Source organism: Phaenicophaeus curvirostris, chromosome 1 (genome assembly GCF_032191515.1).
Source record: "Phaenicophaeus curvirostris isolate KB17595 chromosome 1, BPBGC_Pcur_1.0, whole genome shotgun sequence".
Lineage (NCBI taxonomy): Eukaryota > Metazoa > Chordata > Aves > Cuculiformes > Cuculidae > Phaenicophaeus > Phaenicophaeus curvirostris.
This window is the reverse complement of record NC_091392.1, coordinates 203,296,443-203,310,830: the sequence shown is the minus strand read 5'-3', so window position 1 is coordinate 203,310,830 and position 14,388 is coordinate 203,296,443. Positions and strand designations below refer to the sequence as shown.

The following is a 14,388-nucleotide window of genomic DNA, read 5'->3' as shown; positions in this document are numbered from 1 at the left end:
TGGTTGGATATTCAAAAATGTGTGCATTCCTGAGCAGCCTGGTGTAGCTCAAGTTGCTTTGAGCAGGAATTTGGACTAGCTGGTGTCTTCAGGTTCCTTTCAAATTCAACTCTTTTGTATTTCTGTAAAGCACGAAGCTGTTAAATAGGTACAAATAGATCTTTTTTCATCATATATCCTTGGTGGCATGATGGAACAGTGGACTCTTCTGATTGAAATGGATAGTTATATTGGTAGCTCTCCCTGAAAGGGCTTTTCTTGGGAAGCCAATATAAAACATTTTGAAATAATTAAAAGAAAATTACTGAAAAGTAGCAGGTCTCATTCTTTGGCTTAAAAAGTTAAAAATATGAAACCATGTAGGCCTCACGTGCTTACTTTCTTAACGAATTTTTAATGCTGTATCTCCTGAATATATGTGACACTTTGTCCTTTCTCAGGGGTAAAAAGCAATGCATTGAATAAAGCATTTTAACTTTCATTTGGATTTAAATGAGAATCAAAATAGCTTAGCACTTCCAGGTAAGACAGAGAAGTCTTGGATGGGATTTCTTTGCTGTGCTGCTTAATGTTGGGAGTCTCTTTGAACAAAACATTTATTTTACCAAGATTTTAGATGCTTTGTGGAAAGTAAGGAAACTTATTATAGGTGGATTCCTGGACTAGAATGAGCTTATTGTAGAAGACGCTTTCCATGGAAGATGATCTGTGAAACATTTCTGGGCATTACACTGCCCCTTCTTGCCATCACTAGACACGTTTAATGACTGTTCTGTGGTTTTATAATATCTCTAGGCTGTGAATTTTTTGGGACAGAGCTTACTGTTTATGTTATTGAAACACTACAGTGTGTTAGTTTTCTGAGGTTGGTTTATTTCTTTGTTTGTTTTTAAACAATGCGGATGTCATGAGTCTATGGATTCTGGAGGTGTACCAAGTGTCTTCCAAACTGTGCAAAATCAGGAGTTCAAGTTGAGATGCAGGGAAACAACATGATTAGAAGAAAAATAAGGAAGTCTTCAGGGCCCTTTTTTTTGTTATAGGTCAGATTTAAAGAGCATTGCCAAAGCCCAAATGATCAGGAATGAATCAGTGCCAAAGTCTGAGAAATAAAAGTTCTGCCCAAGGAATTGGAAAAGGATTGCAGAAATTCTGGATTAGTGTAAGCAACTGTTTGTTTGTCTGAGCTAGCATGGGGATTTATGACACCTGGAGATATTCTGGTAAACCTGAGTGATACGGTAAAATGAAAAGGGGATCATGAATGCTTCAGGACAGGCTGAGAGAGTTGTAGACTTTCTACTCAACTTGCATGTAAAATGAGGCAAGCCGCAGTGTTTAAACCTCTTAAGGTGAGGTTAATCTCACCTAACCTTAGATGGCCTTTATCAGGTAGTCTGAGCTTTCATTTATAGCTGAGAGAGGGGAATTGGCACTTCTACGATGCAGTCTAACATAGATACCTTAAAAACCCTTTGTGATGGATGAATGGCATTTTTTTTATTACATGACCTAGCTTGGATGCCTGCGGTGAAGACACTGGGTCAGAGGAATGTCATTCTTACTTTCCTAAATAAGGAGTCTTAAATTAAAGTGCCTGAGGAAGTCTGTGGAGCTTTGTGAATAAAATGTCTAAGGCAATGTTCAAAGGAGTACTTCTAAAACTATTTTTGGCGTTTAGGTATCCCAGGCTTTTGGAATGCACAGAGTATTGTGAGATGTCAGTATAAGCTTCATCCTGATGTTGCTCAGGCCAGATGTGCTGGTGACGTATTATGATCATCTGGAACTACCACAGGAAGTTGCAGTTGCACCAGTTTGTATCCAAAGTGACAGAGCAGCTGGTTGGGGGAGGACGAGAGTAGGAGGAAACCAGCACCATCTTACTTAGAATGAAAATACTAACAAAATTCTGTTTCTGGCTTTGGGTTTTTAAGTTCTTTTAAAAGGCAGAGAAAGATAATTCTGAATTGGGCAGAAAAATAATGATAAAAGTTTAAGAAGAGCACAAGAGTAAAATTAAACAGGGGCTATTTGTCAGTGTTTACAGTTAAATGCTTAAATTAATTTTTTTTTTTTTAAATTGCCGTTTAGTTACCCTTTCAAGCAATTTTTGTTGCAATTTTTCCATTATGGGTAGCAGTGCAGTGTCATTGTGCAGACACACTGTATATACATTCATTTCTTGAAAATTTTGAAGTATGGACAAGTAGTTGATCGTAGAAATGTCCCTTCTTAATAAGATTTAAGTCTGAGTGTTCAGACATTCTGTGCAAATATGCCCTGGTAGTCTTACATATCAATGTGAATAGAACACTGAAAATAATGCAAATGAAATCCTGACCTTGGATCCTTTCCTGGAATGCTGGATTTCTCAGAGGCAAGGTTATTGTGCTGTCTTGCCTGTCTATTGCAAGCTGCAAAATTCTTGACATTTGTAAGAAATAAATTCCTTGCCTGCATGGATCAGAGACCCGTGAAACACCATAGCTATGGACAGAAGTTTACATAGGGTGTCATTTACTGTGTTGAGGGCATGAGGTCTAAGTGATTACATCCTCTAAGCTTGTTGGTTTATTTCAAGATTCTTTTACTTTGTTTAAAAAAAGAAAAAAATCTTGATTACTAATTGCTTCAAGAAACTTCATGTTTCATTTGATAGGATGTGGTTCCTCTCTGCTGTTGCTTGCAAAGAAAGAAGGTACATCAGACTGGGGCTCCTTTGAAACCTTTGCAGTTCCTCTCATGGACTGATACTGCCTTTTGGCATTTCTTGTTATTTTAATATTTAATATGCCAATTCATCCAGTTCTGAAAAACAGTTTAGAAAAGAATGCGTTTTTCATGCTATTTTCAATGTTACTGTGTAGGGGGTTGTGAAGTGGTGTCTGTCCATTAAATTCTTCATCACACCCAGAGGGATGTGCAACCTGAGGTTCCAGTCGTGCCCTGTTACTTTGAATTCTGTCAAAACAGCACATAAATTGAATCCTGTGTGTTTTAATATTTAAAGCAGTTTAAAAATTTGAATGTGGCAAATTAGTAGAGCACATTTCATTTTGTCTTATGTATTTCTAGTACTTGTACAATAATCTCAGGTGGCTTTGGGGGCCTTTAGCTACTATTATGATAGAGCTGCAATGTATTTCTGGTGCCCAGCATTAACATTTTCTGTAATGGTATAAATTAATATATTTTGTGATGTTCACTTATTAAAAAAAACTCAAACCCTTGAAAGTGAAAACAAACCAGCAAAAGTAGCGTTGGACAACAGCCATTGATAAGAGGCCAGGAAGAAAATTTAGACTGACTAAACTTGTTTTCCCTTGGGAAGAGAAATGTATGTACGTAGTGACCAAATCTTAGGAGGACTTAATAATATCCAAGAGAGATGACAGAGTTTTTAGAAGGAGGTTAAAAGGAAGATACTGAAATCAAAGAAGTGATTTGCTCTTTCTGTACTTTGTTTCTCAACTTGTAAAGTAGAGCAACTCTTCTCTGCTGTATCTACCTTTTCTAATTTGGGTGTAAGTGCTCGGAGTAGGGAATGTCTTTTGCTGGAAGTGTTCCTGGTGCCTAAAATAATAGAGAATGAGGTCAACGGAAGACTATAATCATCATTACATTACTATTGAATGATCTTTGAAGCATCTTACCATAATTAGATGCTAATTTCTTTGAAGACAGAGCAATACCAGCCTGCATCCAGTCCATGACGAAGTCAGATTTGTTTTGAGTTTTAGTGGGCTGACCCCTATTGACAGCTGGTGGATGTGAGTTAGAGCATCTGGTACTTGCTTGGTGGTTGATTCTTAGTTATTATAGAGTTTGATAAATGGGCAAAAGGTGTGTTCTTTCTGCCTTTTATCTATCATTTATTAATTCCTAGACCATGTATACCAAAGGAATACTAGTAAAGTAAGTGGATGGATTTATGGGTTATCCAAAAGGCAGAATGACATTTCTGCCTTGTGGCATGCAGTGACTCATATAGATGTTACGCCTATTAGATTCTCAGGGAAGGTACTTCTTGAAACTACTTTTTAAATCCATCTGCCAATACAGAGAAAGACGAAACTGTCATTTATTTTTGTCACTGCTTGCTAGACAGCAATAGATTGATGAGATCTGCTAGATCTGAAGCCTTTTCCTAAAGCTTCTAGATATCTTCGTAAAATGATTAAAAATCTAATATTAGCAAACGAGTGTTTTATTCCACACTTCATTCTTGGTAGCAGCTGAATGCATAGTCCTAGCACCTTTCACTGCTAAAATTAATTGAAAGATATAATCTGGACAGGAAACTTTACCCAAAAACTTAAAATATGGAATAATAAGCAAACAAAAATTCTCTAACAAGGTGTGCAACGTCTTTAAAAGTATATCCCTTAGCTCTAGATATCTTACAATTAATAGTGATTATTTCAATTTGCCCAGAGGAAAAGTATGACTTATGACATTGATTAGTTTACTGTCTAGTCTTTGTTTTCATTTTTAGAGATTTTTTTTCTCTTATGTGCATTTAAAGAACCCCTAGAAGAGGTCAATGCTCCTAGCTGATGGGTCTTTTCCTACTCTGTATCAGGTTTACAAGAAATAGATTTTTAGAAAAATTCCCCACAAATTATTAATAGAACACTGTTCTCCTATGGGTGTCTGCACATAGCAAAACAAGGGTGTGATTGTAGTATGCTTGGATATAACCCTGTAAGCTTAATTTGCTATCCTTACTAGTATTTGCTGCTTTAAGCATTGTGGTAGAATTTTGGCATGTGTTAGAAATTAGGTTACGGCAACAGAAATCCAAGGATCTTTTCTGATGCTTAAAATATTAAAGCATTTATGCTGCTGCTGATCGGCAGAAATAGACTATGTAAAAGAAACTTGAGAATAAGGATCTTTCCTTTCGGGAAGATTGGAGGGAAAATACAACACAAGATTAAGTTATCCTATTATGCAGCGATTCCAGTTTTCTTGAAAGTCTGGGATTAATTGAAGCTTCAGCCTTGGAGTGGTTTTAGTAAATATTGTATAGTGAATTTATGTTGGTCAATAGAGTTGCATTCATTGACTGTGCATGTGTGACGAGCTGATGGCAAATGCAAGGCAATAAGAATTATTCTAGGCCACAGTGAAAGGCAGCTACAGTGAGTCAAATCACTTTCTGTTAATGGCTGAGATTGTCAGGACAACTCAGATTGATAGCAACGCAGTCTCTTCTTGCTTCCACATAACTCAGATGTCAGAACAGCATAGCAACATTTTTAAAAGCTGGGAGAAAAAAAACAATTGAATCAGTGATGCTTCTTCCTGACTAAATTGCCATATTTTCTTTCTAGTGAAAATAACATGACATACCATTGGGAAATTCAGCCAATTAATGTGCATTTAATGAAATATTTGAATACTTGAAGTTGCATTACTTCTGTACTACTGATAGATTTCAACTGATGGGTGCTGGGTAAACAATTTCAATCTGAAATCGGTGTTAGACCAATTAAGAGTGGAATTCTATTTTGTATTTAGAACAACAGTGGGTTCGTTTCATGTGTTAGTAATTGAATGGTTTCTTTTTGTGTTAAATACTTGTCTTTTTCTTTCAGTGTTTTGTGTCCTACCTGCGTTCAGTTTATTTAATGAAGAATAAGGAAGTTTTTGATGTTTTCAAATTGCCTCTAGCAGAATATGCCCTGTAAGTATGATTGACTTGGAAAATGAAAAACTGTACAGTGAGAAGTTTCACAGTATATGATAGCCAGAACAGCTAGTTAAAGCTATGTTAGCACACAGAACTGGACAATCTTGTAATGTATTTACAGTTTCAAATTTATGCTCTGCTTTGGCATATTTTCAAACATATTTAAATATAAATTATGTGTAAAAATAACATATCTCTACGAAGAGAAATAACTTCTACAGCAGAAGGTATGTTTACTATATACAATAGGAAACAAAACTTGTGAAGTAAAAGGGTAGAGCTCATAGCTGAATGCCAGCCTGTAGAGTGCATTATTTATAAAGAAATTGCAGTATCTAAAGATGATACATTGCAGTCTTGTGTTGAGTGTGATTGGGACATTGCTTCTTGGACCTAAGTTGCTTTTAAGAAGATAAAGCATCTGCACTGGACTGAACAGCATCTGTTTTACTCTGCCTATTTTTGTACATGTATGTGAGCCATTCCACATTTTATATGAGAGGGAAATTAATTTTGACAGGTTGACTTTACAGGTGACAACCATTTGAGATTGTTTTAAGATGTGAAGTTTTAGAATAATCTCATGGGACATACGGAAGGTGCTCAAAAATACATGGTAAATTAATTTTATGTCTTTGGAATTTCATACTGAGGAGACTTAAGTCTTCAAACTTGTCAGCACATGGCATAATGAACTAAAATGTGACAAATGCCTAGACTGCAGAACACCTGGTCTTCCTGTGCTATGATGCAGTTAACATGATTATGTTTTTTAAGGCACATAAGCCTATGTCATAAAAGATGCTTTCTTACTTTATGGACTGAGAAATTTTTAAAAAGGAGATCTAACAAAAACTTGAAGAGTTTCACTATGTACATTGCTTGCCCCTTCATCTGTGTGATTTGTCAGCATCTTTAAAAGCCTGTTGTAGGTCTTACTATGATGAATGTAAGGGGTAGTGGCAGAAGATTAGGACTAAGTAGGGTGACCACACAAATATAACCACCTGACAGATGGTGGTAAGGTAATTTTTGGAATCGCAGTGCCTCTTTATGGATTTCAGCATGGTGTGCTACCTAATATCTGATATTTAAGTGAACAGATTTGTCCAGTTTTCTTCTCAGGCCTCTGTGCCAGGATTTGACTCTTCATCAAAATAAATTCTAATCTCAGATTTGCAAATTTACTAGCAAAGTCACACCTGTGTTAAAATGGAAGAAACCAGACAGTTGTTTGAAGAGCGTAGGAGAAGTTTGTTCAAGAGTGTAAAATATATGGCAGTGTAATCAAAAAGTCAGAAGATAATAAATCTGGGTGATAACTTGGGCGTTCTGCTCTAGATGAACAGTTTGTTGGCTCTGTTCTTCCCCACTCTCCAGACTGCTAGTCCTCCTAAATACATCATGCACTCCCCTGGCTTTTGGTTCAGTGCACGTTCACTGATACAGTGGATCAATCAGCTTAATGTATCTGAAAGGCCCTCAAAGTCTGGTATGTTTGAGTTCTGCATTCAGAAGCAGCCTTGGTTTATGCTCTGCACATAAACTCATGGCAAAACCTGGAATGAGAATCCATTCTTTCCTTTATCTTAGGTGTGTATTCTCTGAAAATATTTCAGCCTTTCTATGGAGATTTACTGCTGGCTTGATAGATGTTACTCCACTAAAAATCCTGCAGCTAAAACTGGCTGCTTAATGCCCCTGTCAGGCTTGTGTTTCAGTCTGTCAGGCTGCTGCTCGCTTTCTCCATTGCTCTCTTGCCTGGCTTGTCTGTGATCTGAGATTCTCTTAAGCTCTGTTGATTGAACCTGCAGAAAAGCAGTGATCTTTTGATTTTTATATATTTATAAAACTATTGTATATCTAGAAAACAATCTATGTAGATAGTAAGAGGTGTGCCTGTGCATGTCTATACACATATAGACGTGTATCTGAGAGATCGATCACCTTTAAGCCGTGGTACATTAGTATTCTTTTCAGTATCCTCTCATTACAAATTGCTATCAAGAGGAACTTGCTAGAGGAAGGCTTGCACAACCCTTGTGGTAACATAAGCAGCCTTTAAATTTGGTGAAGAACCATCTCGATGCTTGCCTAAAAGAGAAATTTGTCTTTTCATTGCAAGGGACAGCTTTGAAAACATAAGAAAATGTAAACAACAGGGTGGAAAGGAATAATGTTTTTCTCACCTTCTGGATAGCAGACAAGTTAATGATGAGGCAGGTATTCAAAATCTTTTATTTCTCAGGCACTTTATTTTGCTCAATGCTAATGTATATATGTATATCAGTTTTCAAGGACAGATCTAATGCCTGAAATTTACTCAGGGAAGTTGTGTCTTCCCCCTCCCTGAAAATGTTAAAGGCCAGGTTAGATGGAGTGCTGAGCAGCCTGGTCTGGTGGGAGGTGTCCCTGCCCATGGCAATGGGGCTGGAATGGGATGATCTTTAGGGTCCCTTCCAACCCACAATCTTAACAGGTGAGTGTGCTGGATGGACGTTTAGTCACACTTTTAAGGGGCTGACAGGGAAGGCAATTTCCTCCGTGATTTTTGTTGTATCTCCCAGGAGGAATGCAGTGTGTTATTCACTGTTTATCCCTGTGCTGGTGCCTAGAAAATAAACAAAGCAAGTTGAAGCCAAGTTATTTGGGAAACCTCTCTCACACACACAACTTAGTACCCTGCTAATTTTGCAAATATTGCTTACAGATCAGTGACACAAAGCAGTAGGTAACTGTCAGGTCTGAAATGGGTGATACCAGGATACATGATCCATCTGTTCGCATCTGTCTATCCACATCTGTCTGTCCTCTAACTGACCAGGCAAAGCTCCCACTGCATTCTTACCCTACTCTCCCCGGTTGTGGATGTGGATCTGACCATTACTGTGTGATCAGGGTAGAGGGTTTTGTTTGTTGTCGTGCCCTGGCTGCCATGATCAAGTGTCAAGCTGCTCATCCCATCCCCCAGACAGTGCCCATCACAGGCTTTGCACATCTTATTATCCACCTGCTGGTTCTTAGCCCTCCTTTGCGCTGCCCTTGTAACTCCTCTTCTAGATCCCGGTTTCCTTTCCACTAAAATGCCTGCTCCTTGTTGATTTTTCAGTTGTTTCCAGTCTTCATACACATATAACCAGACTTCGTATTTCTTATGCTGTGACCTAGTTAATCTCAGCCTCATACAGACCTCAGTATTCTTTTTGGTGGTAGTGTTTGAGCAAAATCCAGCCATCCCTTTCTGAGCTTTCTGTAAGCTTTTTCTTTAAGCTTCTGAGCTTTCTGATGCTGCCATGCAGATTTCAGAACAAAAGCTGCAGTTTCCTCTCTTCAAGCCTAGGGTCATTATTATTTTAGTCATCATCCTTGTTTCTTCTAGGATCTTGAACTACCTTTTCTCATTGTGCAGCCAAGCCTGCTATTGACCTTCACTCACCTTAGAAGTTAAATATACTTGCATATGCATGAGTAGTAGCTCCAGCAGAGTACCTCTCAGCGCTGGCTGATCCACCTCACTTGGAGAAATGGTCTTTAATGCCCTCTAGAAGTCTCTGTTGTATGTGCTCTGCTGTTTCGCCCGTTGAGCAGGTGTCAGGGTGGCTCAGGTACCTAGGGCCTCCAATTGCAATGTGGAGGCCTCTTTTATAAAGAAGACTACATCTTAGTCTTCTAAGTGGTTGGATTCCAACCGTGACAATCCTCTTTGTTGGCCTTCTTTTTAATCCTGACCCATAAAATCTTGATTAGCTTGGCTCTCATTATAGTAGGGCACCATGCATTTTTGCTCCTTAATGTAGAGGACTAAAGCTGGCTAGTCAAATAAATTACTGGTAAAAGCTGTTTCTCTGTTCGTTTTGGTTGTTAATCAGACCATTGGGAAAGCCTGTTAATTCAAATTTGTGTCACTTCAGTTGATTTGATTTCTCTTCTTTTCAAATGATGTCTCATCCTGTCTTCTGAAAACATTTGAAATGTTAGATGTACATGTAACATAGCAAGGCAAGTAATACACATCTTCTCTTGAAATAGCTTGTGGGAGCATTTAACCCTGTTCAGGCTATTTTAAATCTTTGTCTCAACCTGTTTTACAGTAAAATAAATCACTATGCTGTGTTTTCATGTGTTCAGATCATTATGAAGAAATTCACTAACAGAATATGTCTCCTAATTAGTAAATGTGGTAAATTAATATTAGAATGAAGCACTAATTTGTGTAAAACCGTATACGATCCAGATTCTAAGTGCAGATTAGGACCTCTTGGGACACTTAAAAGTAGAAGGTCTTAATTTCCTGGTTTGTTTGTTTTGTGCAAGGACAGATGTTACTCTGAGTTTCTAAGGTTCTGTCTCTTTCAAGCATGGAGAGATGCCCAGCTTTTCACCCAATCCAAGTAGAGGCATAGTGAAGTTACTGTGTTAATGTAAACATACTCAAAATCTTTGTAAAAGCAGAAATAACAACTTTGAAAAGTCAGTATTTTAAGTCATACATCATTCATTTCAATTAAATTTTAACAATGTTTACTAATGCTTGATTTTCCTTGTTGAATAAAGGAAACCTTGTGCAAACAAAAGCGGTATTCCTCTTACAGCCACGTGTTGTCTGTTTTTTTTGAGTTTTACTCTTTTAACTTATTTTCTGAAAGTAATTGTCAACTTGCTTTGAGTTCATTGTAGGCATTTTGTTCAGTTACTTCTGTGCATTCCCTGATCAATGTTGGGGAATGATGATGTCTGGCCACATCAGTTTCAATTGATGAATAGAACTGTCAGCCTTACTTTCATTTATAGTAGCAAAATAATCTGTTACTTTCAATATTGCTTTTAGAAGCTGATTTAAGATGTGTTTCTGTAAGAGGTTGCTCCTGAGAAGTCACTGCATTTCACACCAAAATATGAAACAGATTGCTGAATTTGTGTTGTCGTTTTCAGGTTACCGTAGTCTGAGGACTGTGTTGTGGTGCTAGCGTGTTTTTTGTGTTCTGTATTAGAACTTATGAAATCTCGCTAAATAACTTACCTGCTTTTTGTCTGTCTTTGACAAAACCTTGCATGTTTCTTATTTCAGAAGAGTGTGTGACCGTTTGCACTGGAATCAAAGAACAGATGTAACTTCAGTCTGAGTAGGATTGTGGTCTGAGTGACATCTAATGAAATAATGAAAGTTAGTATTGCCCTTTCTAGTTGATGGACAGAAAAACTGGTTTGTATATTCAGTTATTTTAGTTTGACTGAACTCTAGATTTGGCAGATAATTAAGGAATACGTTCTAAAGGAACTGTCGAATCTATAACATGAAGAAACTTTAGCAGTAGTAGAATGCGATTGTCCCAAATTGTTCTCTGTTTGGAATATACTATAGAAACAATTCTGCCCTTTCTTTAAGAAGTTATGTAATTGAAAGTGTTTGTGAACTGTTGGTACACAATTTTAATTGTATCACTTTCTTAGGAAGTTCAACCTTAACACCTTCCCTTTCCCCCAAGACTGAGGGCTGTATTCTTGTAGTTCAGATGCCACTTGATTATGATGGCGCTGGTCATTTTTGGTAGGATTGCTAAGCAGTGTAGAAAAATTGGCCTACAGAAACTGATAGTTAAGTTTATGCAGTCATTAAAGAAAAGCATCAATGCAGAACAGCAGTATGGTGGGTGAGATTTCATATTTGAAGGAAAAAAGCTGTTCTGAGGTCTCTTCCACATCCTGAGCTGCTCTTCTCGACTTGTAATTTTTAGCATTTCCTATGGATAGTAGTTCTTCGCCTTGTCAAACTTTTGTCTGCAGCCATGATCCTGATCTTTGAAACTAACTCGGGAGACATAGAAGAGAAGCTGTGATAAAATTGGAGTTTGCAGCCCTCTGTACATTGTGTCTTTGTCTGCATGCGGAGGAGAAACGAACACAGATTGCGTAGTTGCCATACAGTACTACTGCTTGCAGTACTTTGTCAACAGTTGATGACAATTCTTTGTGTAGACTAACATGGTGAAATCTGGAAAAACAGAAGAGTATTGCTTTTGTTAAGGATGTTTTTGGTACTCTCATCCCCTTGCCAAAGAGTTTGCACATTCTTCGACATTGCAGCATTCTCTGTGTTTTACTGTGCCTGGTGTTAACACCCAGTTCCAGGTCTGAATCTCTTCCAGCTTATATATCTGCTTTGTTTGGGTATTTTTGTTTGAGTTAGTCAGCAGGCCAAACTTTAGCACATAGTTTCCTTGCAAAGGTAGTGTTAACTGTCAAACACTGAAACAAGTTTAAGCTTGCTGGTTGCTCTAATTTTTATTCCCAAATGTATTGTATTATTCTCTCAGCAGTGCATTGTGAGTAAGTGTGCAAAATACACCTGATAAAAACTTACTTTGACCTTTTCTTGGTAAAACTGTATTTGCTTTACTACTGCTATTACTTTCTTGTAGAAGAACAGTATTGGTTTATCAGAAATACTTAAACAAAATTAGCTACACATTAAAAGTAAGGATTTATTTATTGAAAAATGTGTTCCTCATCCTGACTGTGTGGGCTGCTTTTTGGGTGTGTGTCTGCTTTTCAATGCTTTAACCTGTGGCCAGTACCAATACTGCCCCATTTAACCATGGGTGTGGTTACATTTGAGGCTTTATCGTTTGTTTGTTTGTTATTTAAGCAAAGTGCCTCTCCTGTTGACTGCTTTGTCCCATTGGCTACTATTAACAGTTCAAGGCTCTCTTGCTGCTCTGTGGTTCTGTTTGGATGCTTCAAGGACTGTTCATAATGTCATTTCCACCAGGGAGTATATATTTGATTTTGTTTCTGTGACATAACTCAGGTTTATTTATGCATAGTTGTACGGTGAGGGGAACACATAATGCTGCCTACTTGAAGAGAGCAGCACTGAGGGGAGATGTAGTGTATAACTAAGCATAATCTGAATCAAAAGAGACTGGGCTTTTATATGTGTGTGCACGTGTATATGTAGCTATTTAGTTGGTTAAATATGCCTTTGCTAAGTGTATGTATGAGCCATGAGCATTACAAACACTATCAGTTCTGTATTGTATGTTTTAAAATGTTGCTGTGGTCACCATACGTGCCTTGCACAGGACTGATGCTCCCCTACATTCGTTATTCACCTAATGAGAAGGCTAATGAATATTACTTGTTTTGAATTTGGATCTGACAGGGTCAGGTGTAATAATACTGAGCAGTTGTGAAGTTTACTGAAGTCAAATGGTCTGTTGGAGGCAGAGTATCTGTTGCCATGCGGTGCTCTCTGGTATTGTTGCTATTCAATATTTTTGTTTTTTGGCTAATATTTGTCCCTTCATGTTTAGAGTATTAGTATAAATTTGAATTTTAATGAGTAAATTGGTAAAAACAATACTTGATACTATTGTTGGTACTGCTAGTTATATATGTAATCAAAGTAAATCCTTGCTGTAGAGGGGTGCAGGCAGGTGAGATTTCCTTCAAGGGAGAAATGTCTCTCCCTTAGCTTGTTCTGCAATTAGTCATTTATCTGTACTGTGTTTGTTCTTCTAATCTTTCTGTCAGCATGAGATGATGGGGATAATACTCTGGCTGCAATTCTGGCAGTGAAGGATGCTGACAGAGGTCAGTGCTGTCTCAGTCCTTGATGTGACATCTTCAATTCCATGACATTGGTATTTCTGCCACCATATTTTACTACGAACGATAGACAGTTTGCTCTTGCTACAGCTTTTCCGGTTCTTTTTTCGCTTTCTTTCCCGGAAGGATTTGGAGCTTTTCTTGGGAGTTCTCAGTTATTTCATCTTCGTTTTTCTTCCAGTGTTCACTAGTGTTTTTCAACTTAGATTGTCCTGTTGTAGGATAAATATTGTTTTGTAAATATGTTGGTCAAAACGTATCAATCTGAATTACCATAATTAAAATTGAATCACTTGAGCCATTGATGTGGGCTTCCAATTTAGTCAGCTTCTGTGTATCTACCTCACAGATTAATTTAATTGTTTAATTCCATGCTCTAGATCCCTTGGTCTTGCAATGGCACCTCGTGTGAGATTTCTTCAAAAAGTACAGAAACAGCTGGGTGCAAATGAGGCAGCGGATGGGATGAATCACTTGAAGGAGACAGAGCCGAATAAAAATACCATCTCCTTTATGAACAGTGAAGGAGTGGAGAAAAGTGGAACTAATTTCAGTGGAAAGGCTTCTGTTAACAAAACAAAGGCAAAGGAGAGAAGGAAAGAAACTGAGGAATGTCCTGCTTCCAGTGAGGAGAGTGGTGAGTCTGAGGATGACTTGAAAGAGATAATTGAGGAGGAGGAGGAAAAAGAAGTTCCTGTATCAAGCAGAGTTCCAAACCCAGAGTCCATGCAGTTCTTTGAAGATGATGATGACGATGACGATACTAAAGATCTTGATTTACTGACAGTGAAAAGACGGAATGTTTTTGGTATTGATGCTAAAGATAATCCAGCACCGGTAAGTTCACTTTATGGTCTGACTCTCACTGATTTTATGTTGGACATACTCCAAGTAAGGAAGAGGAGAAAAGAGAAATTTCTGCTCTGTCATACTCTTTGTCCTTGTGTGTCAGAGGTCAGAACTCTCTCAAAGATAAGTGGTGTGACTTACGCTTTCATCATTTTATGTTAGTAGCAGAAAGTAATGTTATTTGCATAACAAATATGCTTGTAGTTGCTTTAATTTATGAATAACATGATTTG

General features: G+C 37.7%; 1 protein-coding gene across 1 annotated transcript in view; it reads left to right on the top strand.

Moving 5' to 3' along the window:
- DDX10 (DEAD-box helicase 10) overlaps nt 1–14,388 on the top strand; it is a 193,405-nt gene that overhangs the window by 39,843 nt on the left and 139,174 nt on the right. The window contains exons 12-13 of the mRNA XM_069883490.1: nt 5,604–5,692; nt 13,687–14,143. Of these exons, the coding sequence (XP_069739591.1) occupies nt 5,604–5,692; nt 13,687–14,143 (546 nt within the window). The remainder of the gene's footprint in view (nt 1–5,603; nt 5,693–13,686; nt 14,144–14,388) is intronic.